Source organism: Ostrinia furnacalis, unplaced genomic scaffold, assembly GCF_004193835.3.
Source record: "Ostrinia furnacalis isolate ACB-3 unplaced genomic scaffold, ASM419383v2 OfSCF4444, whole genome shotgun sequence".
NCBI lineage: Eukaryota > Metazoa > Arthropoda > Insecta > Lepidoptera > Crambidae > Ostrinia > Ostrinia furnacalis.
This window is the reverse complement of record NW_021134683.1, coordinates 375,839-399,457: the sequence shown is the minus strand read 5'-3', so window position 1 is coordinate 399,457 and position 23,619 is coordinate 375,839. Positions and strand designations below refer to the sequence as shown.

Genomic DNA, 23,619 nt, shown 5'->3' with positions numbered 1-23,619 from the left:
GTTACTGCTACACTTGAAATAACCAAGAGTTTCTAAAACACGTAGCACAGCAGCTGTGTGCAAACTTGCAGTTTTTAGGGTCTCCGATAAAACGCGCGCGTGTACCCGCACCGTAGAATATGTACTCGTATGTATGATCTGAGCAGCGTATGCGTGTGACTTGTTGGTTAATGGATGAAAAGTATTTTTATACAATGTCAATAAATATATTGCTCATGGGTTGTCTAAAAATTGTTTTTTTTTACTTTTCACTGGTTTACATACCACCGTGTTCGTAATGAAATAATCTTTATATTAATTAAACTTTAATTCAGTAACCAGACCGGTGCCTGTTACTCCAGCGCTGTTGTTGGGTGCGGGCGCACGCCGCCTAAGTTTTAGCGTATTGTCAGGCAACGTGTGACTTTGTGACAGTTCTGATTTCCTTACCGGTAACTTTATATTCTGAGACTAAACGTTTTTAATTTTACCTGAATTTATTAATTTAATAATGACCTATAATTTAGCTGTGTAGAAGTTAGTTGTGACTTATAATGAACCATACGCGAATAGTTAGAACTTTCAAACATACGAATACATACGTCATCTTGTTATTATCATAATATTTTATGTAATTTCTCCTTTTCAATTCTGACATAAACGGAAAAATGGCAATAATAAAAAATCTAAACTAAGGGTCGTACTTACCATTTTTAATCAACAACAACAAGTTTGGTATATTTAATGAAATAATAAATACGCGGGTTTGTGAATCTGTATCGTTTGTGCATTAATTAATATATAGTACTAATGTGTATAAAATTTATTGTATGTTAATTTAAGTTATAAAAATTTACCGATGATTAGTTTCAAATATGTATACTATTTTATTTATATAACAGGTGCTGGATATAAGTAATTCGACTAATATGTATACATACCCCTAATCATTATAACGTGTAATCACCGAAACAGTTTAGAGGGGCATGTAGCATATTTTTAAAGTTAATTAAAATTACGTTTACAATATGATTTAATCTTTCAAAGTAATTGAACATCCTAGTATGTATTCTAATTTATCCAAACATAATATGGCAAAATATAATAATGAATCAAGGATTTCACCATATTTTTGTAAGATATTATTATGATCACTTATTGAAAAATGTGTTATTGCATCACTTTATAATATTTTTTTATTTCATTTGATGCATTATTTATAGTTAGGGTCGGTCAAAAATTGTCACTTTAAATGAAACTGCATGTCGTAAACACTCGAAATGTTAATTGGCAAAATTATAAATAAGCAGTCGAAGTGTTGCTGTAATAATTACGAAATTAAGGAAACCAAAAACACAAAATGTGACCTGAGTAGATGTAGTTTTAAATTAAGTGTAAGTATTGTGACGCTGCTATCATGATTGTAAGCTTATTATGCGAGATATTTTCTTCGGTTGGTACTTATGTTGCAGAGCGATGTAAAATTTTACAATAAAATAGAATTATTTATTAAATTCAATTATAACACCATATAATACTCGTTTAACTGAGTGAAAATATTTAATGAACGCTCACTATATGATCATAAGTAATATAATGTTTTGTCGAGATGTTGTCAGTTACCTATAGTATAAATATTTTGTAGATAGTAGTCCCAATAAAAGACAAGTCAAAAGTCTGATTATACACACAGTGGGATAGAAGTGTCCTGTGTAAGTTCATCTTTTTTGTGCAAACATAGCTATAGATTCAAATATAATTATTATAAGTCTAAGTCATTTCAATAATGCATGCTTATAAAGCATCTAATTAAACCAAAACGCCATGCCACGCTCATATTAGCCAAAGGTCAACAGTTCATTATGTATTTGGTGCGATGTATTATTGTATATTTATTATTAGTATATTTTACTGACACGATTTTATTAATATGATGTATGTATATTATGTATAAAATAACTGAGTGTTACAGATAGACAATATATTCACCTAAATGAAAGATGGTTTAAATGATAGTAATAATTGATTAATAATAAGGTACAAAATTGATTGTTTCTCTGATAATAATATAGCAATAATACATAATATATTACAGTGTATGCAATGTCCCAGTCATTTAAAAAAACGGAGAAAGTAGTATTATAAATAAACATAGAACCACTATAATTTCCAAATTTTGACTTGTTCAATTCATTTTGATTCCAATTATGAACAATTGGCGTACTAAGAATTTTAATTTCTAGCTAGCTGACCCTCGTGACTTCATATTTAATTATGGATTCGTGTATCATATTATATTCTTCGCGCCATTTCAGCACACAGCACATCCGCCATAAAGGGCTACTTTCATCGGATCTCGTTGTTTCTAAATAGACTTCGAATCTAAATAAGGAGCATGACTCCTTTTTAAAACGCTGAGCAATTGTGATTTAAGTCTCAATTTTCCTTCCCTACGGGGTACACAATAATGGAGTTCTCTGTTTTGAAAAGTGCCTTTGGAAAATTTGACCTTTTCCATCTTAAGCGATTTCAGGTCAGCTCAGACACTTAAAGCACAGATATAGAGCAAGGGACACGTTGGCAAAAATTTAACAGTAAACTCGTTTCACCGACCCAAACTCGATATCATACCGGCACAAATTAATTCCGAATGTATAAATACATTGTACTGTGAGAAAAAAATGTTTTCCGTATCACCAATGTTTTATGGAGTACGTCGTTCACCTGGTCACCCAAATTCTCCATGTATCACAAGAATTGGCTTACTTACAAAATTTTTAATTTTCTCGTTTGTTCGTTTGTATATTTAACCCTCGAGTGACCCATGCATATCCACTGCATAATAGAATAATTGAAATGTCACTGAATTGTGTTCCATTTAATTTAATAACGTTACTCGAATAAAACACTGTAGTATCTCAAGGTTAAATCACACAAAGGGAAATTTCTTTTAGTACCTATAGAATTTTTTGTCGTATCATTTGCGAAAGAGTAATTAAAAAGTTTGCTAATATACTTGCACCGTGCTCGAAGAATTATTTAGTAACAGTATCTTAGCTGTATTTTTTTTGTTCTGGTACTGCAGTACTGATGCAGTACAAACTCTTTTAATCAAGTTATATGGCATTATAGTAGGTACTTTCCCTTTGTGTATCTATCCTAATTAATTTAAGTACCTAAACGTGCAGATCCCAATAACACTGATAATATATTAAATAACTAATTCAAAAAGATTAATAACTCTTAATATCTTTAAAATATACATAATATCGTTTACTTCTATATTTAGGAGATTGTTAAGTTTCTAGGACTTTGTTTCTTAAATAAATGCCTTTAATAAATGGTTTGTGAGTTTTTTTACTGTTGTGGTGTCCAATATAACTTCTATCTTATAGATTTAATTTATATTAAAATGCAATTAATTGGTAAAGTTGTCTACCTTTCATTGAAATTTATAACCTGCATGCAAGTACCTTTTTCCTCTTAAAGTGTTTTTTCCTTTCAGGTTGACTGAGCCCACCATTGCGTCCATCGACTGAGTAGCATAAATTCTGGAGGTTTTCTTTATGCAACTGAATAATAACTTTCATATATTTTAGTAGAAAATAGTAGAAACTGAAGGCAGCAAGGTCACGTATCGGAGAGCGCAGCGTAGGTAGGACGTCCACCCACAAGGTGAACTTATAACCTCATAAAGGTAGCGGTAAAGCGCTGGATGCAGGCCGCTGCCAACCGGTCATCATGGAAATCATTGGGGGAGACCTATGTTCAGCAGCGGACGTTCGCGGCGGAAATGATGATGACGATGTAGTAGTAGCTAGTAGAAACTAACCTATTACGAGAGAAACATGTAGGTAATTCTTCAACACATTTTTTTTGTTAGAAATAATAGGTTAATAATATCATAGATCTGATGGCTGCTGAAGCAGAAAAGTTCTCGAGTGGCAACCACTGGGTGGACGGACTATCTGTTGTGAAGGTCGCGCGGAGTACCTACCTGGATGCGGACAGCGAAGGACCGATCGTAGTGGAAATCCTTGGGTCCTTATCCTTTGTCCAGCGGTGACGTGAGATTGCCTAAATAATTAAAAATGGTTTTTATATTTAATTTTCTATGTCATTTCTCAAAAATAACAGGCAGACTTAGGGACTACACATCAAACAGAGAACGGGCAGCAGCGCTCTCTGAAAAACATCAATCTTTTAAACTGCGATCTCCAACCCGCCTGCCAAGCGTGGAGATTATGGCAAATCCCTCCACTATAGTGGAGGAGGCTCATAGTCCAGCAGTGGACTGTAAAGGGCTGTTGATGAACAGGCAAAATCGGGGTACAGCAAGTCATAAGGCCATTTTTTTACAAAACAGAAACTCTATCATTATTATGAAATATGGATTCAAGTTTAACAGTTTGTGAAGGCCATTGAAAGCTAGATATCTCAATACAGGTGAGGTATGTAAATGTTCAACCTTCTATATTTATTGTATCGTGTCCTGAAACATTGGTCTTTATGTTGTGTATGATTTTCCTTACTTGTTCTTCAGTTACAGGGCGTAGTCTAAATTAACCTTGTGTCTCGCACTTCATATTGTCATATTAACTTTTTCCGAGTGAGTAAGCTCTTTTCCGGCAATTGCAAAAAATGTTTATTAAACATGTCGGGATCAGTTTATATGTTCTGGGATAATACTTGTGTTAGAGGTTTCATTGATAGATGTTTTCCTAATATTACTCCATAGTTCTTTAGATTTATCCAAGTTTTTATTCAAAACATTGTTGTAGCATGTTTTTTTCTCGTGCTCTATCTATAGAGCACAGCCTCTAGGCTTTGAGACGGCGTTAATATTCTTTAGAGCATTTTCTTTATCTGTGATCTTTGTAATGCCTCATTCCGTAGCTCCATCATTCGTTTTACTGTGTCTGTAATCCATGGTTTTGGCGGCGAATTAATTTTCCGTTTTATTGGCGCGTGTCTATCAAACAAGTCTGATAAGTTTATCAAGAGATTTAACCATTACATTTACATCTGTATTTTTCATTATTGATCTCCATGCGATCGACTTCAAATCTTTCTCGAAGAGCGATATATTGATGTTGTAAAAATTTCTTGTGTAGGTATAGTACTTAATGTTTCATAAATTTGGATGTTCTTACATTAAAATCTACCGAATCTACTCTACCATGGTCGCTTAAGCTTCGATTATGTACCACTATTACTTCCCTGCAACAAAGGTATCATTTGTATGTCATCCAGTATGTCTCTGTCTCTTGTCGCTTCTGTGACTTAATTGTTTTAAGTTGTGTTGGCGACAAAAGTCGGAGGAGTTCGATGATAGGGTCGCTGAGTAAGCATAAGTAGGCCATAGTTAGCGAACTGATAAAGTTCATCCTCACCTGTATTGAGAGATCTTGCATTCAATAGCTCTATTCTTAAACTTGCCATTTTCATAATAATGATTAAGTTTCTATTTTGTAAAAAAAATTGAATTAAATGTATTGAAAAAAAAAACACACACACACACATAGCCACAGTCTACGTAGAACCAAATACAAGAAAATAAATCGGGGGGGATCGCCCCGGGTGCTAACCCATGCTACGCCGCCACTGCCACATCCCTACGTATTTGTTATACTTGGGATGTAACATGCCACGCAATCGCTCAGAATCCTATATGTTTTAAGATATTGATTTAAGACAAATCTTACAAGAGAATTTATTTAATTTACAAATTGTCTTGTTCATCAAAAATATATTTTCTCAGGCGATTCCGGTCAAAGTCTTCTCTTATTATGTGGGGCTCAGCAAGTCATAAGGACGAGGCAAACACACTAAAAATAAACTTGGTGCTCTATGACTCAGGAGTCAGTGAAATCACTGTGTGATTCAGATCAAAGTCTTCCTTATTAAGTGGGTTGTGTGGGGCTCAGCAAGTCATAAGAATGAGGCAAACAAAATCTATCATTCGGGAGTCATTGGAATCACTGTGATTCAGGTCAGTCTTCTCTTATTTTGTGGATTATGTGAGGCTCAGCAAGTAATAAAGACGAGGTAAACACACTATAAAAAAAATGTTGTTCTATCATTCAGGAGTCAATGGATTCACTGTGTGATTCAGGTCAAAGTCTTATTATGTGGATTATGTGGGGCTTAGCAAGTCATAAGGACGAGGGAAACACTAAAAAAAACTGGTGCTCTATCATTCAGGAGTCAATGGAATCACTGTGTGATTCAGGTCAGTCTTCTCTTATTATGTAGATTATGTGAGGCTCAGCAAGTAATAAAGACGAGGAAAACAAAAAAAAAATAGTTGTTCTATCATTCAGGAGTCAATGGAATCACTGTGTGTTTCAGGTCAGCCTTCTATTTTTATGTGGGTTATGTGGGGCTCAGCAAATCATAAAGACGAGGAAAGCAAATAAAAAATAGTTATTCTATCATTAAGGAGTCAATGGAATCACTGTGTGATTCAGGTCAAAGTCTTATTATGTGGATTAAGTGGGGCTTAGCAAGTCATAAAGACGAGGAAAACGAAAAAAAAAAATAGTTTTTCTATCATTCAGGAGTCAATGGAATCACTGTGTGATTCAGGTCAAAGTCTTATTATGTGGATTATGTGGAGCTTAGCAAGTCATAAGGACGAGGCAAACACTAAAAAAACTGGTGCTCTATCATTCAGGAGTCAATGGAATCACTGTGTGTTTCAGGTCAGCCTTCTCTTTTTATGTGGGTTATGAGGGGCTCAGCAAATCATAAAGACGAGGAAAACAAATAAAAAATAGTTATTCTATCATTAAGGAGTCAATGGAATCACTGTGTGATTCAGGTCAAAGTCTTATTATGTGGATTATGTGGTGCTTAGCAAGTGTGTCGTCATAAGGACGAGGCAAACACACTAAAAAAACTGGTGCTCTATCATTCAGGAGTCAGTGGAATCACTGTGTGATTCAGGTCAAAGTTTTCTCTTATTATGAGGGTTATGTGGGGCTCAGCAAGTCATAAGGACGAGGGATACACACTAAAAATACCTACTTGGTGCTCTATCATTCAGGAGTCAGTAGAATCACTCTGTGTGATTCAAGTCAGTCTTCTCTTAATGTGTGAACACACACTATAACAAAATTAAAACATTACAAAATACTGCAATTTATTTTTTTACAACCTTCATGGTTTTTGATGAACGACTGATTTATTAGTCCGTAAACTGTCATAGTTGTCATTAAAAGACATGAGATACTCGTATCAAAATAATTTTCTTTTTATCAATCTATTGAAATAAAACAATTATTGTAATTAACAATAATTATTATGTATATTAAAAGTCTTTATGGAATACTGTCAATAATTTCATATATTTGTTACTTAGTTGATAGTAAGACGTACAAAACTAAAGACGGCAAATTACTACTCAATCCAATCGAACTAATAGATCTCATAATTGAGGAGAAGTCAAAAACGGATCCAGTCAACTACAGGACGAATTTAGTGTTGAATGATTTACAAAATGTTATGGATTCGGACGCAGAGTCAATCACCGGTAGGTACGAGCCTTTCTATGTTCCTATATTGGCTTTCCTTTTGGAAAAATGGGACCCATCACTTCATTCGTTGTTGAAAAACTGCCTTGGTGGTCTAAAAACAGTTCTGAAACTTCACACACTCCTTTGTATCAGAGCCAGCTTCTATGGAGGCAAGTAAGCCTCGAGTCTTATTATAAAATGTATATACCTACCTATATTTTTAATGAATTCTTCTCTCAAAGATTACCATGTAGCGAAAAAATTGGTAAAAAAAATGTTTCCGGCGTTGTTTGTGTTGTTATGATATAGGATATTTTAAGAAATATGAATTATTCTTCTTCTTTGAAGTCAATAAGAGGGCTAATATGTGTTAGGTGGCATTCTGTTTATATTTTATTCCTATTGGCTAACTAGTCATATGTTGACATTCTGATTTTTACCCCCGACGAAAAAACGACGGGGTGTTATATGTTTGATCTAGTTTTTTTTTAAAGGTGGATTAGTCGGGAATGTTCTTAGCTATGTTTGATGAAAATTGGTCCAAGATAGATGGCCGCCGCCAAAAATGGCGGAACATATATTTCTAACAACTCCCTCAATATGGACATCAGAAGAAAGGTCTTCAATAGTAAAATACCGAGACATAAAATTAAGGATTTATTACTTTCAAAAAGCATGAACATTACCTAGCTCGTGTCCAACTAACGCCCCAAAAGCATTGTTAGCTAAGTTAATGTGTTCTTTGTCAGTAAGTTTCGTTTGGGTTGATTGATGTCGAGCTGAGCCCGGAACTAAACTTTTGAGTAACTCGTTTTAAATATTTTTGANTTAGATTGAAATTTTCTAAATGTACTTTTGCAAAAACATACGCAAAATATTTGGGTCACATAGTGGAAAACAATTCGGTCAGACCATTGAAAGATTATTTAACAGCTGTTAAGGACTTTCCAGTTCCTAAAACAAGAAAAAATGTACGTCAGTTCCTGGGGAAAGTAAATTTTCATCATAAATTCATACCACGCAGTGCAATCATCTTGGACCCGTTACACAATTTGCTACGAAAAGATGTAAAATTCATAATTATGGACGGCAGAATGCCAGAAATCATTTGATAAAATAAAAGAAATGCTATGTTCAAAACCAGTTCTAAATATCTTTGACCCTGAACTACCGATAAATATTTACACGGATGCTAGTATCGAGGGCGTAGGAGCGGTGTTGAAACAGAAGGATAAAAATGGGGATATGAAGCCAGTAGCTTATTTTTCAAAAAAATTAACAGAGTCCCAAAAAAGGAAGAAGGCAATATACCTGGAGTGTCTGGCAATTTTCAGAAACGCATAAATGCTTTTATTTCGAACAATATCATTATATATGAAGGATTTCCGAGCTGGTGGGTACGCTCATGCGAATCCATGGGCGGGAAGCAGCGTTGATAAATAAGACCCGAAACACTTCACACAAAAAACGTTTATTCGTATAAACAGAATAACAATAGGTGAACACTTTGCGGACTACGGAGTACGTAGAATTGCGAGCTACGTTCAGCGCGACGCCTCGAGCGCAACTGAACGACCGGGCTTTGATTTGCTACTAATAAGGCAGCCTCCCCACTATACCCCCACTACGCACGCTGACGCAACTCGCAAGCCCACGCGGACTACACAGTCCCTCCTTAGTTTAGTGACTTATTTTTTAACTAAGCTTATTTTAATAATACTGAGAATTATTTTGGAACCATAATACAAAATCAAAATTATTACATGCATGCAATCAAATTAAAAAAATCTAATTATCATAATATGACAGTAATCTAAGTGTCAGAAAAATCAATAGAACTACTTTTATTTTTGCAATTAATCAAGTTTAAATTGAAAGAATATTATTAAAAATAGAAACGCGCCGTCATATACATTTTATCATTTTGTGTATTTTTCTTTTTTATTACTATTTCTGCGCTTCCTCGAGCAGTTACCTTGAGGGATAAGCCCCCCGTTTTAATTTATTTGCGTAAGAGACACGTGACAACATGTACAAGAATGTTTAGTCAACTTCTGGATTGACTCGTCCCTCAGTCAATTAGCCAAGATTCGCCCAAGCGTTCAGAATATTATCTCATCTCCAAATTGGAGTGCGTACACCTCAGTTTTACTTTTAGGCTGACCTAAGCCTTCCAAAATATTATTGGCTAACGGGATAACTTTTCCGTGTCTGAAGTTAAAACTATTTACCTATGTAAGTAACCTCTATATCCGGTTATCTGAAAATTATAAATAACTTGAAAAAATCGAACTGCCTAAGGCGGGAATTGAACCCACGACCTTCCGCTTGCCGGGCGACTGCTCTTCCAACTGAGCTACTTAGACACTGGATGAACCCGTCGAAATTTTCAAGTGTAATACGCTGTTACAGCCAGCGTTTTTTCAAGTTATTTATAATTTTCAAATTAGTTTGAGATGCGACTCTAAACGCTAAAAATTTAATAACAAAATAGTAATCGTTCTAATTGGTTTATAATCGGCGGAGATATTGCGTATAAAAAAGTTCATCCCCAATTTTCCACCCTTGGGGGTTGTTTTTTTTATTATTAAATTTAAATGGGACCACCCTTGAGATATTACCTATACGCTGAAAAAAGATTTGTTCAAATCGGTTCATAATTGGCGGAGCTATCGCGTAACAAACATACGCAACCTCCTCCTTTTTTTGAAGTCGGTTGAAAACTTACAAAGACAACTTAACATTCCATGCTATTCAACTTCAATATCCGTTCAAGGATTAAATAGTCAATGTTCCAAAATTACTAAGAGATGCGACGTAAATATTTCGTCCCTCACAAACAGCGGTTACACAGCAAATGTAAATTGCTTTGTTGTGCCGCACATTAGTTTGATTTTAAAAATAGGTGGACATACGATCGAAAGTCATAATTTCACCGAANTGCTGGCCACAGCAACTTGGCAAGTCATTAATGTTGTCCCAGTCTACCAACTAAATTTTTAAAAAAATGAGATTCTTTGTTCCATATAAATCGCAAAAATGTTTATATCGAAAAATTTATTTTCATTAAATTCTCCATAACAAAACGGGAATTTCATACTTTAACACCTAATACATCATAAGACCAATTATTATTATACTGTAAAGTTAGTTTCTTCTTTCCTTTTTAGTCTGTTTCTCTTGATTTTAGGAAATAAATATTTTATTACCAAAAAACATTTTTTTTTCATACCTACCTACAATAATTATAATAACAAGCCTAATTAATCTTAAATTGCACAAAAAGTAAGCAATGCGTGTATCAAACCCATTAAAGTAAAAAAATAATATTGTCCAGCTAGCTTGTTCTACTCGAATCACTGTGTCGTACCAATGAAAACCATTCTAAAGGAGTATAAATACATTTATTTTTGGCACAGCTTTCAATCAAAGCATGAAACTACAACCATGTACTGTAATCGAGTTGGATCATACCAAATTTTTGGATTTTAAGTCAACCTTAGGCTGTAAAAATTGAACCAAGAACTTGAACGCTGTTGTGCAATGGATGAAAATAAAAGAAGTCAAGGTGAGCCAAATAAACTCCATTATAAATATCATTANTTTTTTCGAAAACTTATCGATACATCTATGTGAACCGTACGAAACATACCCATCACTAGTCACATTCGTTTGACAGCCGTCATTCTAATCAAGCTATGTTGGATAGACTATAGTATCAAACTCATTTGGTCAAATTGTATAGGGTTGCTACATGAAGAAAAAAAGCGCCCTCATTTTATGTCACGACTTTATAGACAAACTGTAGCTCGTGTTCAACATGCATGAAACATTGGTTGTAGGTAAAGTGTTGTCAAAGCAAAAAAATGAAAATAATTAATTTTTCACACCCTTCATCTATTTGCAAATAGTACCCTTGCAGCAGTTTTGTAATACTTTGTCGATAAGTTTAATCTTGTAATTCTATTACTTTTAGCATGTTTTATATTCATTTTTTTCCCTAAAAATATAAAACAAAGTAAAATAGGAACATTTACCATCTTAAGATTCTCCCACGCCAGCTGGTACTGTTCCGTCGCTCCTACATCTGGTACAACCACGCTTTCAGTCTCGTTCCGTACAGTGTCATAGAACACGGCGGCCCAGGAGTAGCCGCCGAGCGTCTTGTACATGAGCGCGAGGTACAGGCTCATGACGAGCGGGCAGACGTACTGGAGAGCTACCACGCAGAGGTAGTAGAATACTGAGGCCACCTGTAGAATGTTATGTTTCAATTTTACACTATATAATGGTGGTGGCTGAAAACCAGCGCTGTCTAGGGCAGGTAGTCCTTGGCGGCACATGTTGAGCCACCTCCATTTGCTTTTTCTTTTAGCATATAAGTTATTTTAAGCTTATAATGTAATTTTATTTCTTGTAATTCCTTTTATGTGTAAAAAGCAATAAACGTTTTTTTTTATTTTATTTATTTCTTAATTTCTTACTTTAGCGGTGGTGTTCATGTGCATAGGTCAGAATCACAACATAGCTTCTAATAAGTTATTCATCAGATTTTATTTATTCATTCTTCCGCATATCTACATTGGTGATCCTACTATGACCATGCCCATGACGTCGCATTCGTAGAGCTGATTGGCCACTCGAACAGAAAAGATCTCGAGTGGCGACCACGGGCCTGAAGACATAGTGTGGGCAGATTTCCCACGATGTGGACTGATGATCTAGTTAAGATTGCGGGAAACCTGGATGCGGGTAGCCACCGTGGCTGTTAGGAGCAACATGAGACCGCTGTCAAACCCATCTGCTGTCATCCTGCAAGAGTATAAGAGCCACTCGCAGTGCCACCATGGCTGCTAGCAGCGCCAGGCGACTGGTTGAACGCGTCTGCTATCATGTTTCAAGGGACAAGAGCCACTCACAGCGCCACTGTGGCTGCTTAGATGGCCAGACGACCGGTGTAATGTTGCGAAGAGAGCCACTCGCAGCGCCACCGTGGCTGCTAGGAGAGCCAGGCAGCCACTGTCATGCTGTAAGGACACTAGTATAACACCTTCTTCTGCAGGTCGATGTTGGTGATCCTCCCAGCCTCCTTGCGCACGGCGTCCAGGCGGCGCTGCGCCATGTCCAGGTAGGCTTGCAGCTGGCGCGGCATGAGAGCCACTCGCAGCGCCACCGTGGCTGCTAGGAGAGCCAGGCGGCCGGTGTCGAACGCGTCTGCTGTCATACTGTAAGGGCATAAAAACTACAATGTAACAAATCTTCGCAATCGAATAATTATAGGTCGCGCAGCGAGAGTTGAGGCGATCAACACAAGCAAAGATTTTTACCAGCCCTAACAACGGTGCGATGTGAAAGTCATTGGGAGGCCTATGTTCAGCAATGGACGTCCTGTGACTGAAATGATGATGAAAGATTTTTATGTGTACTCTCACCGCGCTTTCTTATGTGTAGACTGTGTAGTCTTGTGTATATGTGTGTAGTCTAACTACAAAGTACTATGAGTCTCGCTTACGCACATTTAATAAGAGCGAGGTAGCTGGTGTAACGTTTTGTGTGTGTTCTGTATTTAAATATTACATTAGGATGAGTACCGGGTACGCCTCAACTTTAAAATTTAACCATTTCTTTAACCACTACATACTTAAAGACACATTTCTAGTCAATTTTACTTTAACAGTAAAATTGACTAGAAACACTAGCACATATAAAAGTAAACACTCACATGGGTTTCTCCATTCCACTAAATATTCTAACGGTTAGGTAGTACTTCGTGACAGGACGGATCCACAGCAGCGTTAGTACGAATGGCATCGCGAAATTGATATTTAATAGCAGGGCTTTCACTTTGCTGTCGCCGTAGTATCTGAAATAGATGCAAATGCAGTATTAAATAAATAGCAGTAAGTATATGGTATGCTCAATATCTCTCAACCTTCACAATGACACAGTTTCCCATGTGCTCAGCTTGCTACACTGGCAGTGACGTAACTAGTCTTTTAAACCCCTGGTGCAACTGTTGTCTTCAGTCACTCAGGTATTTTCTAAACCATATTGTTATGGCACTGAACTCTCAGTAGTTTTACTACATAGATCAATCCAATTATAGCCTTATCTAGTAAATAATCATTACCTCAGTGAGTCCCAGTGCATCCGAGCCACTCTCAGTCCAGGGAATGTGAAGAGAGTGCCAACTATTGCCGCCCACACAGCCAGGGACAACTTTATTATCAACTTTGAAGCTGGACCCCTGGAAATACAGGAAAGATTTCATCAAAAACATTTATTGATGGTTTTTTTATATTAAGTTATTGTAGCTTGTGAAGCAAGAATGAGAGCATACAGTCTAATTTTTTAGAAATCAGCAGAAATGTCATCAAACATGGCCAACTGACATAAAAATATTTTTAGTCTGTGAACTAGTGATGCGACAAAACCTCTCGTTAATCGCGAAGTGAAATTATTGTAGTACTTGCGTATCATCGCCGGGTAATCGTCAAAATAATAAAAATATGCAACAAAGTCGCAACATTGAATGTGAACTGATTATGAAATTTTCGAGAACAGGAAACAAACTGTATGCACAGATGTAATCAAAAAACAAACTGTGGACAGTAAAATCCGTAAAGTTATTAAACTTCAAATAGTTGCAAAAAGTTCTGTTTGACAGTGTTGCTACTAGTGACATCTCGCTCGCTCAGTCCTTTGTTTCTCTATTCCGCTAGGGAGGTAATTAATAAGATGCTATCAATTAAAAGAAGATTTTTTTTCTTTTATTAATAAGCAATGGAACAATACGTAAGCATTATTGCATAAAAAAGGAAAATAATTTCGTTTAAATAAAACCGACTAAAAATTAAACTGACTCCGAAAGAGTATACACTAAAAGTAGAAAAATAATTTTACGTTATCTCCAATAATGTAAAACTTAACAAAGTATCGTATACTTTTTATTTAAAATTAATCAGTAATTGGAATAAGTGAATACTTAAAGAAATATCGATTAAATTTACAGATTATTGTCTATGACTCACAGGTTACAGCACTGATGTGTCAGAGACAAGTCATAGACAATATGGAGATAACACATGATTTTAAACGTCAAGTCAATTTGACAAGTCTCACAAATTTTCATTTTGCTAAAATAATTTGTTTCAAAGATTGATTTCAAACTTGTATAAACGTGAAAATAAAGTTGGTTTCATGGGCTTGTTAAATAATGTGTATGATGTTATGAACACGTAAGTGATTATGGTGTAATTGTATATGAAAGTGTTTGTTTACATCTCTGCTGGATTCTAAAAAATCAAGGTATAATTTATGAAGCTAAAATGTATACTTTGAAGAAATGTAGAACCTACTCGTGTGATGTCTTCTGAAAGAAAGAAAGAAAAATAGGCTTTTTTTGTTTATGAGAATTATGTTTCTAACTTACACAGATGACAGTCCCTGGTTCTCCAAGAACTTTGAGGCATTTTCGAAGAAGCTGTCATATGCTGGGTCCACTCCAACCTCCAGATTGGAGTCATCAATGATCAGCACAATCATTGCTATCAGCAGGAAGACGCAGAAGGCCACGATGCACGTGGACCGCTCACCGATGGACTCTTCGCTTGTGAAGTATTGCTTTGTGAGGGACAAAAGGACCTTTCTGGGTGCTGAGTTAAGTTTATGTTATTTGTAAAATAAAATAATATCATCATCATCATCATTTTAGCTATAGGACGTCCACTGCTGAACATATGCCTCCCCCAATATTGTCAGCAAAGACTAACAATTTTGTTAATATTTTAAAAGGATACAATGAAAACAGCACCACCAGAAGGCACCAAACCATGCTCAGGTTGAATTCATCCTTCAGTGGAAATACTGAAGTATACATCTGAAAAAACAAAAGAAAATATAATTTAATTTCATAGTTTCAGACAGGTACCATTTACCTATTAGATTCCATAGAATTGAGAATGTTACTAGGTATGCAAAATCACTTGAAACCTATGTTACAGTTAAGCTTTTACATTTACAAATACATTAGTTTTTATTTCATTCAAAAATACCCAGTAGTTATGATTTTATAGGCATTCAAAGTTCGCTTAAATATTGAGTCCCGCCGACGGTCACGTGACCCCGTGTGACGTACATTCACAGCGTCCGCTCACTAGAAAACGGATATAAACATACTTAAATAATTTTTTTTTTGTAAATACAAACTTATTATACATATTAACACCCAGACCCATCACAGAAATTAAAATTGAACCAAACCCAAACTTGATGCGATTGTGTCGTTTTATTGCGAATTACCTTCCAGCTCCATCATTAGACCCCGATTACTATATTACTATATAGAATTAAAATACTCATCAATACAAAACGAACGAGCCCAAACTCGATGCATTTAAGTCGTTTTATTATAGAGTTCCTATGGCCACCTTCCAGCTCCATCATCAGATCAGCTCCATGTCATCATAATATTGCATGGTCATCCAAATCACATGTGTTTGCGAAATTTCAGCTTAATCGGTTGCCTGGAAGTGGGTCTTAATTCAGTTTGCAAGATTCCACCCATACAAATATGAGCCAGTCGTTGTAATATGACGTCACGCGCATAAAATGGCGGGCCGGCCGCCGCCCGCACTTTTAAAATTCAATATCTTGGAAACTAATTGACGTATCGAAATAATTCTTTCACGTGTATTTTTTATTTTTAACAGAGAATACAGAAAGCTAAAAAACAAAATTAGTGAACATTCTTCATTATAATACCCATAATATTACAGTCATAGCAATAATTTTTTACATTCCACACTATTTACATGTACCATACTGTAATAGTATTTTGAGTATTGTTATATTAACTTTATTCACTCTTGCTTAATCATCAATGAAAACAGTTCTTTAATCATTTAATAGACATTTGATTGATCTAATAGTAAACTTACCTCTGACATGATATACACAATAGCAGTGTAAAGTGAGAAATCAACTATCCATAGATATTCAGGATAAAACCTCAAGTATTGAACATCCAGCAGCGTCACCGGGGCCGTCTCCAGCTGAATCTCGAGGCTGCGGGGCACGTGAAACGTTTCTGGCTTCCCATTCGATTCACTTTTGCCGCCCTTTTTACCTTTCGGCTTTTCTTTAGGCACCCCTGCCAATGTCTTCAATTCACTGTTATCTGGGTACAAATACCGGTACAACCCTCGCGAACAGAGCAGCCATTTGGCTAACGAGTAATTACTTCCCAGTTTCTGTATCACTGACACCATTACCAGTGTTATAACTAGTTGGGCACCCAGTAATGCCTGAAAAGTTAATTGTGTTACAGTACAGTATCTACAACAATATTATTACGCATGCACCAATGGACACTAATAATTTAATGTACACACCATTTTGAACTAAATCTTATTCACAGATTACAGCAAAGCTCGTTCATATTCTATTATTAAATTATTTTTATTTCCAGATTCAATTTATAACCTCAATTTATTCTCCCAGCCTCCCACATATTATTAACCGTCACAATAGAAACACTAATGCAACTATCATATGATTCGCAAGAAAGAGATAGAGCTCTATGAAAATTAGTGAGTAAGACAAGGAAACTCGACGTGTTGTGTCAAAGTTGGGAACTTTTAAATTTTGTTGATTAAAACTTAAAAATATTATGACAATGGTTTACAAAGTTCGTTTCTAATAAGACAGGATATCATAAGATTAATGTGAAAGTAATGGTTAGTTTTTTACTAAAATAGGAGAAAATTAATAAAACTAAAATAGTTTATCTGGGTTACTTTTAATTGTTCGTTAGTTTGTCTCGTCTTTGCAAATGTCTTTGAACAAAAATAAATTTTGCGCAAGTGAGATAGCGATAGAACTATAGCAATGTTCTTACCTCTAATCCATATCTGTGGTTCTTACCCTCAAAAATATTCCCAAGTTATTTGCAGACTAGTAAAATCAACTACCTACCTTTATCATGTTTGTTTTAAAAAGTAAAATACAATACTGTTGAGGCAAAGCAAATTAGGTCATTTACTTTATGTTGATTGTTATAAATGTTTTGTTTTTGTTGGTGCGAATAAAGTTTTTTTTCTATAACGTTGCAAAAAGGCGCAAGCCACAACAAAAAAGGGCTTGAAAATAGCGGGCGGTTAGAGGGTGCCGATTTTGTCCCTGCAGGGAATAAATCCAGACAACCAAATTCCCATCCCTTTCATCTCCAACCTCCAACATAATTGAACTCTCTTATTTAGAGACAAAGCAAAAATGATTTTATTTGTAGCTGGTTAGATATAGCCACGAAGGTATACAGATAAAATCTTTGCTTGTATTGATCGCCTCAACTCTCGCTTCGCAACCAGTCATTTTCATTTTTTTCTTTGTTTTCTTTCTTTCTTTATATTATTGGTAATTTTAGTCTATAATATAGTAACCCTGATATTAGCTGTCATCTGTCTGCTTGACAGTTGGAGATGGTGACGAAACGGATGTCTCTCTCGAGGAGTTATCTTTTCTCTTAGATTAATAAAACCTTTTCTATTGATTGATTTTGCCTTGCCATTTAATTCGGGTTCGTCGCCGCTAAAGTCTGCGTGCAGACCAATGCGACGGAGCCTAGTCCTTTAGTTTTTGTAGATACTTGTTATTTTTTGTGTGTGGTGTTGTACAAAAGTGCAAGATGGGGTCGTTATTTAGGAGTGAGGAAATGACATTATGCCAGCTTTTTCTGCAAAGTGAAGCGGCTTATGCGTGCGTGTCTGAACTCGGAGAGCTAGGACTGGTGCAGTTCCGCGATGTAAGTATCTAGTGTTAGTTAAATCCTAACAAAAAGTGATATCTTCAGCCAAAGAAGCTTCAATGTGAAAATCTGTGACCCCGTTTTGTTGGCGATGTCCTATGCCCTCGTTTCAAAGATACTACTTTTTTATTGATAATGCTCGCAATGATTACAAAAAACACGATTTCAGCAGTTGCTCATTGATTGACTAGAATAGCAATTTCTCAGAAATTAGAAAGTTACACAAATTAGTATTCATAGGGCGGACATTTACGCAAGTACGCCCCTAAAAGAAAAGAGGGTGGAACTTCATGTAGCTATTTTAGATATGTAATCTGTTTTATTAACAGTTTTTATTCATTTTTATCATAGTTGTTAAATTAATGTCTTTCTTTATAGACAACATAATCAAATTAAGACATCGGCTACCACACATAGACACAAGGCATATTTTATCACAATAGTAAAAATCAATCTGTCTGTCTGTCCAGTGTTATGTTTATGTCTATTTAATTTAGTAACTGGAAATATCATAATATTTTGACTGTCCAAAACTGTAATTTTCCCTAAACTGTCTGGTACTCAGGCAGGACATGACTCACTAGGGATTTCCTTATACATGTTTCATTCAGTTAAATTAGTTACATTTTAGTTACATACAAACCTTTGAGCAATCTAGAGACAAATGTACATTGCAATTAAAAAGCAATTAACAATGCACAAAATCAGAAATTAGTCTTACTTTTACTATTAATTTAATTTTATACCATTACTGCATGTATGAAATCAATAACGATCTAAATATTGTTTTGTATTTTAAATTGTGCAGTACAGTTATGGTAAATGTCATTAACAGGGGATCTTTACAACAAAACTGGCTTAATTTAATGTTCAAAAAATCCACAGTGAGCTTAATTTGTTTCCTTTGCAGTGGTTGTGTCTAGAAAGTTCATTGCAGAATAGAAGTTATTGATCCCTGACTGCATCTGACTCTAGTTGCTACAATAAGAATGTCAGATAGCCATTTTTCACATAATCTAATATCAAGGTTGCTGTAGAAAGGTGATGGATCAATTTATTTAGTTTTCTTCAAGTATTCAAAGACCTAATTTGATTATGGAATTAGTTAATTACATAATAAAACAAGTCATGTGAGTTTTGAGCTGGTCAGACATTGGGTTGGGCAAATCTTTGATTGATATATTTTTAATCAAAGACATGTGATTAAGATTATTTTGGTTTCTGTAATTCCTACCTAATCTTAAATTACTATTTTATCTTATCACTGGATGATAACTAAACTAACCGTAGGAAAATTATTTAACTAAAAAATAGTATACATATTATAAAATCCATATTGCACAAGCAAAATCACTGATGCCTTCTTTATAAGAAGAAATCTTCAAATATTTATAAGGACAATTAAATGTAGGTACATCTGACATAGTGAAAAGTGAGCATTCTAGTTGATAATGATGATAAAACATACGCATTATCCTCATGCCTGATGTTATCTACTAAAGTTAGATAATACTGTATTTGAGATGACTACCAATTTAATCCTAAGTACTCTTTAAATTAGTAGATGTTCCTTATTGTTACAAATCTCTTATGACTGCTGCTTACACCATTGGATCTGTAGAAAAGATTTTACAAACCTCACAGGAAGTTAAATAGAAAATTATTCAGTTTAGTCTCTCAAACCAATTGGTTTGTCCTTTGTCCTTTTTGATCTCAGTTTAACTTTCTCCTGGAACAAACTAGGCCTTCACTTGGCTGAGTTTTTTTTTGGGAATCAAGCTATACTATAGTCAGGGTTCGNTTTTTTACTATTTAGTGTCATAATTTTGTAGCGGTTCATACAACACATATTCCCATCAAATTTCATCACTGTAGTACTTATAGTTTCCGAGTAAATCGGCTGTGACAGACGGACAGACGGACAGACGGACAGACGGACAGACGGACAGACGGACAGACGGACATGACGAAACTATAAGGGTTCCGTTTTTGCCATTTTGGCTACGGAACCCTAAAAATGGGGCATTGTACTTTATTCCAGGATTGTCTAAATATTGATCATAATATTATATTTAGTAAAATTATCAATTTGCTTTTCCAGACCAACTGCTGGTTTCCGCCCTCTTTTCACCTTCGCCTTCTTTTCAGCAACGCGTTGCTGAAAAAAAAACTTTAATAAGGGTATTTTGTTACCTACTATAAAATTCTAAAAACATTAATAACTACCTACCTAAATCTATGAGGAACACTGATGTATAGCTCAAAAAAAGGGAAATTGTGTGCTTTATTACTCACATAAGCCAGATAAACGAAAAATCGTATTTTAACACACACGAAATAAGCCAATTTCGTAATTTTTTTTCTCGAAAACTTGAAGATAGACAACGGGTTTCTTTTAGAAAAATCCTTCGATTTACTTGATAAATCATGTCATGTATTCACCAAAAAATGTCCGCTTCCAAGTGATTTTAAAATACTGTGCGTCTCTTTGGAAGTATGGGGTCTGGAGTTGTCTTGAAGCATTGAGCTAGAGCAATTTACCAGTCTCGGTTGTTTAATGACAAGCTTTTCCATCATGGCTTGTAACTGTTGACAATACAGTTCTGGCGTGATCGTCTGACCAGATTTTAGGAAGCTGTAGTGTATAACTCCTGCACTAGTTCACCAAACACTCACCAGTACCTTCTTTTGAGTCAAATTTCTCTTAGGATAAGATTTCAAATATTTGGCCAGTTCTCCAGGGTGCAACCACTGTGATAAGTATTTCCGATTATCGTACAGGATCCAGTTTCATCACAAGTAACAATACGATTCAAAATTCCCTCGTTAATGTGACGGTTGAGTAATGTAATACAGGACTCAATTCGTGTTTGTTTGTGCACTTCAGTTAATTCATGCGGTACCAATTTTTCGATTCTTTCACTTTTGAAATTTCTTTAAGGTGAATTTCTTCAAATTGTTTTATCAGTTACACTGAAGTCTGCCCCTAACTCTGACGTAGTTTGTGATGGTTCTTGCTCCACGATGACCTTCAATTTCTCGTTATTAGGGCCGGCCTTCGAGTTGTTTCTGCAGCACTGGTGCCACGGTGGAACTCATATTCGTAAATATAAGCGATATTTTAAGGTTTCTATTTTCCGAATGTGATAGATTAAAAAAAATGGCGTGAAAACAAATGAACTACTAAATTTAAAACACAAATATACATTAGTCTAATTTTGAAATAAATCTGAATTTGTCATTCCAAACCAGACGCCTGATATTTATGATCAAAGTGGGTGGTAGTTTGACAAAACGCTAATAATTATGTAAGGATCTAATATTAGAATACAGCACGCAGATTTCTCAGTCAGTCTCATTTTGTATATCATACTCATTTACGACAGGATCTGATAAAAGTTTGAAATATTGAGCAATTAAATCATCAGAGTTTGTATTTAATGTTTCTTGAAAACTCTTAATTTGAATTACATGCCATACTTAAGAAATGCATAACAGAATTAAAGCGATACGTGTTTTTATATCCTCTTTATTTTAAAGGGTTCTTTCTACCCTTTGCCGACGAGCCATAGATTTCCGTTTTTTTTTTGTTTTTATTTCGGTTAATGATTGAGTAACCCTTGCTTCTATCTCAACAAAAATTGAGGAAGTTTTAGTTAAAATATGTTAAAACATTGCGGTGAAGTAAAAAAAATTGTTAAACCTGAGATAAAAATGTGTTATGGTTATACACAGGTTTCAATACTTGTATAAAAACTGCTAGGTCATCGTAACACACATTTTGGTTGTTAATAAAAGCATGCGTCATATAGTGCCTGAGGCCATCATTCATTGCAGGCAGGTATTCGATACCCCCTAACAATTGGTAACATTTATTTTTCAACGAGATAATTTTGGGTACTTCTTTCAAAAAACTTTTTCAATGCCATTCGGATCATTCAATATAATTTTCTTTATGTCATGCTATATGGTATGATAAACAATGTACAAAGGCGGAATTTGAAAATAAGGATGTAGCTTTATAAGTTGTAACCTGTATTACACACAGCGGACCCAAAGGAATAGCAAGTAAAAATCAATTTTATTTCCTACTAGCGGCCGCCCGCGACTTCGTACGCGTGGACCCCGTTTAACCCCCTTAGCTATGTTTCAGTAGTGTCGGCTTCACCCCGCCAATTTTCGACGAAAATATTGATTCAGAGGCACCGATTAATTTTATTTGACTTTAAAGACTGATAATTTCATTTTTTTCTCCGATATTTGACATTTAAGTGAATGCTTCCTTTTTCGAGAGAGTGCAGCTTCTTTAATCTGTATATCATTATTACTCATCAAGATCATTCGTAGCCAGTGCAATTTCAGTCTCCAGGAGAGCAGCTCCGAAAAACGTAATCCGTAGTATATAATGTTGCCATCCTATAATAGTTATAGTCTTATAGTCCTATCAGCCCAAGATTTTGAGTTGAAATTCGTATGTGTTAGAGTTACCGGTTTGAAGTGAAACTTTCAGGGTATAATTATGATTATATTAGCATGTGTTTTTAAATTCAATTATTTGTCTACCTTTTGTTCTTTACAAAGGCCATCGAGCCACAATTACTAGATTAAAAGGATTTATTAAGTGATGTAAAATTATATATCTTTTTAAGATTAATATGTTTATTTTAGTTCTTTTTCAAAATTCGGAAAGAGGAATTTCATCTTCTAAACTGATGTCTGACGACAAACTATTGTCTGCGTTGTCTCCATGATTTATTACAAAATCTGCATCTGCTTCTCCGTCATCTTCGAACTCCGAATTGTCCAGAGTACCATCGTCCATAATGGCTTGGATTTCATCATCCCGCAAACCTGTAAACTGTACCTTGCATAAAGGTGCTCAATGCAATCCTTAACCTCTGGCTAACAATACTGGGTTAGAATAGTGCTACATAAGTGTAGGTGCACTTAAGACTACACCGACTAGACACAAAAACTTAGTAGTGTAAAGAGTATTTTTTAGTGAATGATAAGTTGCATTTTTTTTTATTTATTTATTTCATAAACCAACATAACACAAAGCCACAAACTAAAAACATTAAGATATTTTTAGTACTAGCTTCGACCCAACCGACTTCACAAAGTACATTTATTTCAAACCAAGATTTCGCAGAATTTCAGGTCTAAAAATGCAAACTAATTATCTCTATTTAACAAATACCTATTCATTAGAAACTTTTTGCATAAAAACATACTCGACAGTCACGGTTTATCATAAAAAAAATGCGATTTACTTACCACGTGTTCGTGAGCCGTCCAAACCGCGGGCCATTTTTCAAA

General features: G+C 35.2%; 1 protein-coding gene across 1 annotated transcript; it reads right to left on the bottom strand.

Annotated features, from left to right (window-relative positions):
* Positions 1-8,432: 8,432 nt before the first annotated feature.
* emei (transmembrane protein 161-like emei) lies at positions 8,433-17,138 on the bottom strand. Its single transcript, XM_028313940.1, has 9 exons — positions 16,889-17,138; positions 16,436-16,801; positions 15,296-15,375; positions 14,929-15,144; positions 13,627-13,743; positions 13,219-13,359; positions 12,547-12,721; positions 11,534-11,749; positions 8,433-8,450 (listed from the first exon to the last, which is right to left on the bottom strand). The coding sequence occupies exons 1-9, from the start codon at positions 16,889-16,891 to the stop codon at positions 8,433-8,435; spliced, it is 1,332 nt and encodes a 443-aa protein (XP_028169741.1). The 5' UTR covers positions 16,892-17,138.
* Between the last annotated feature and the right edge of the window lie 6,481 nt (positions 17,139-23,619).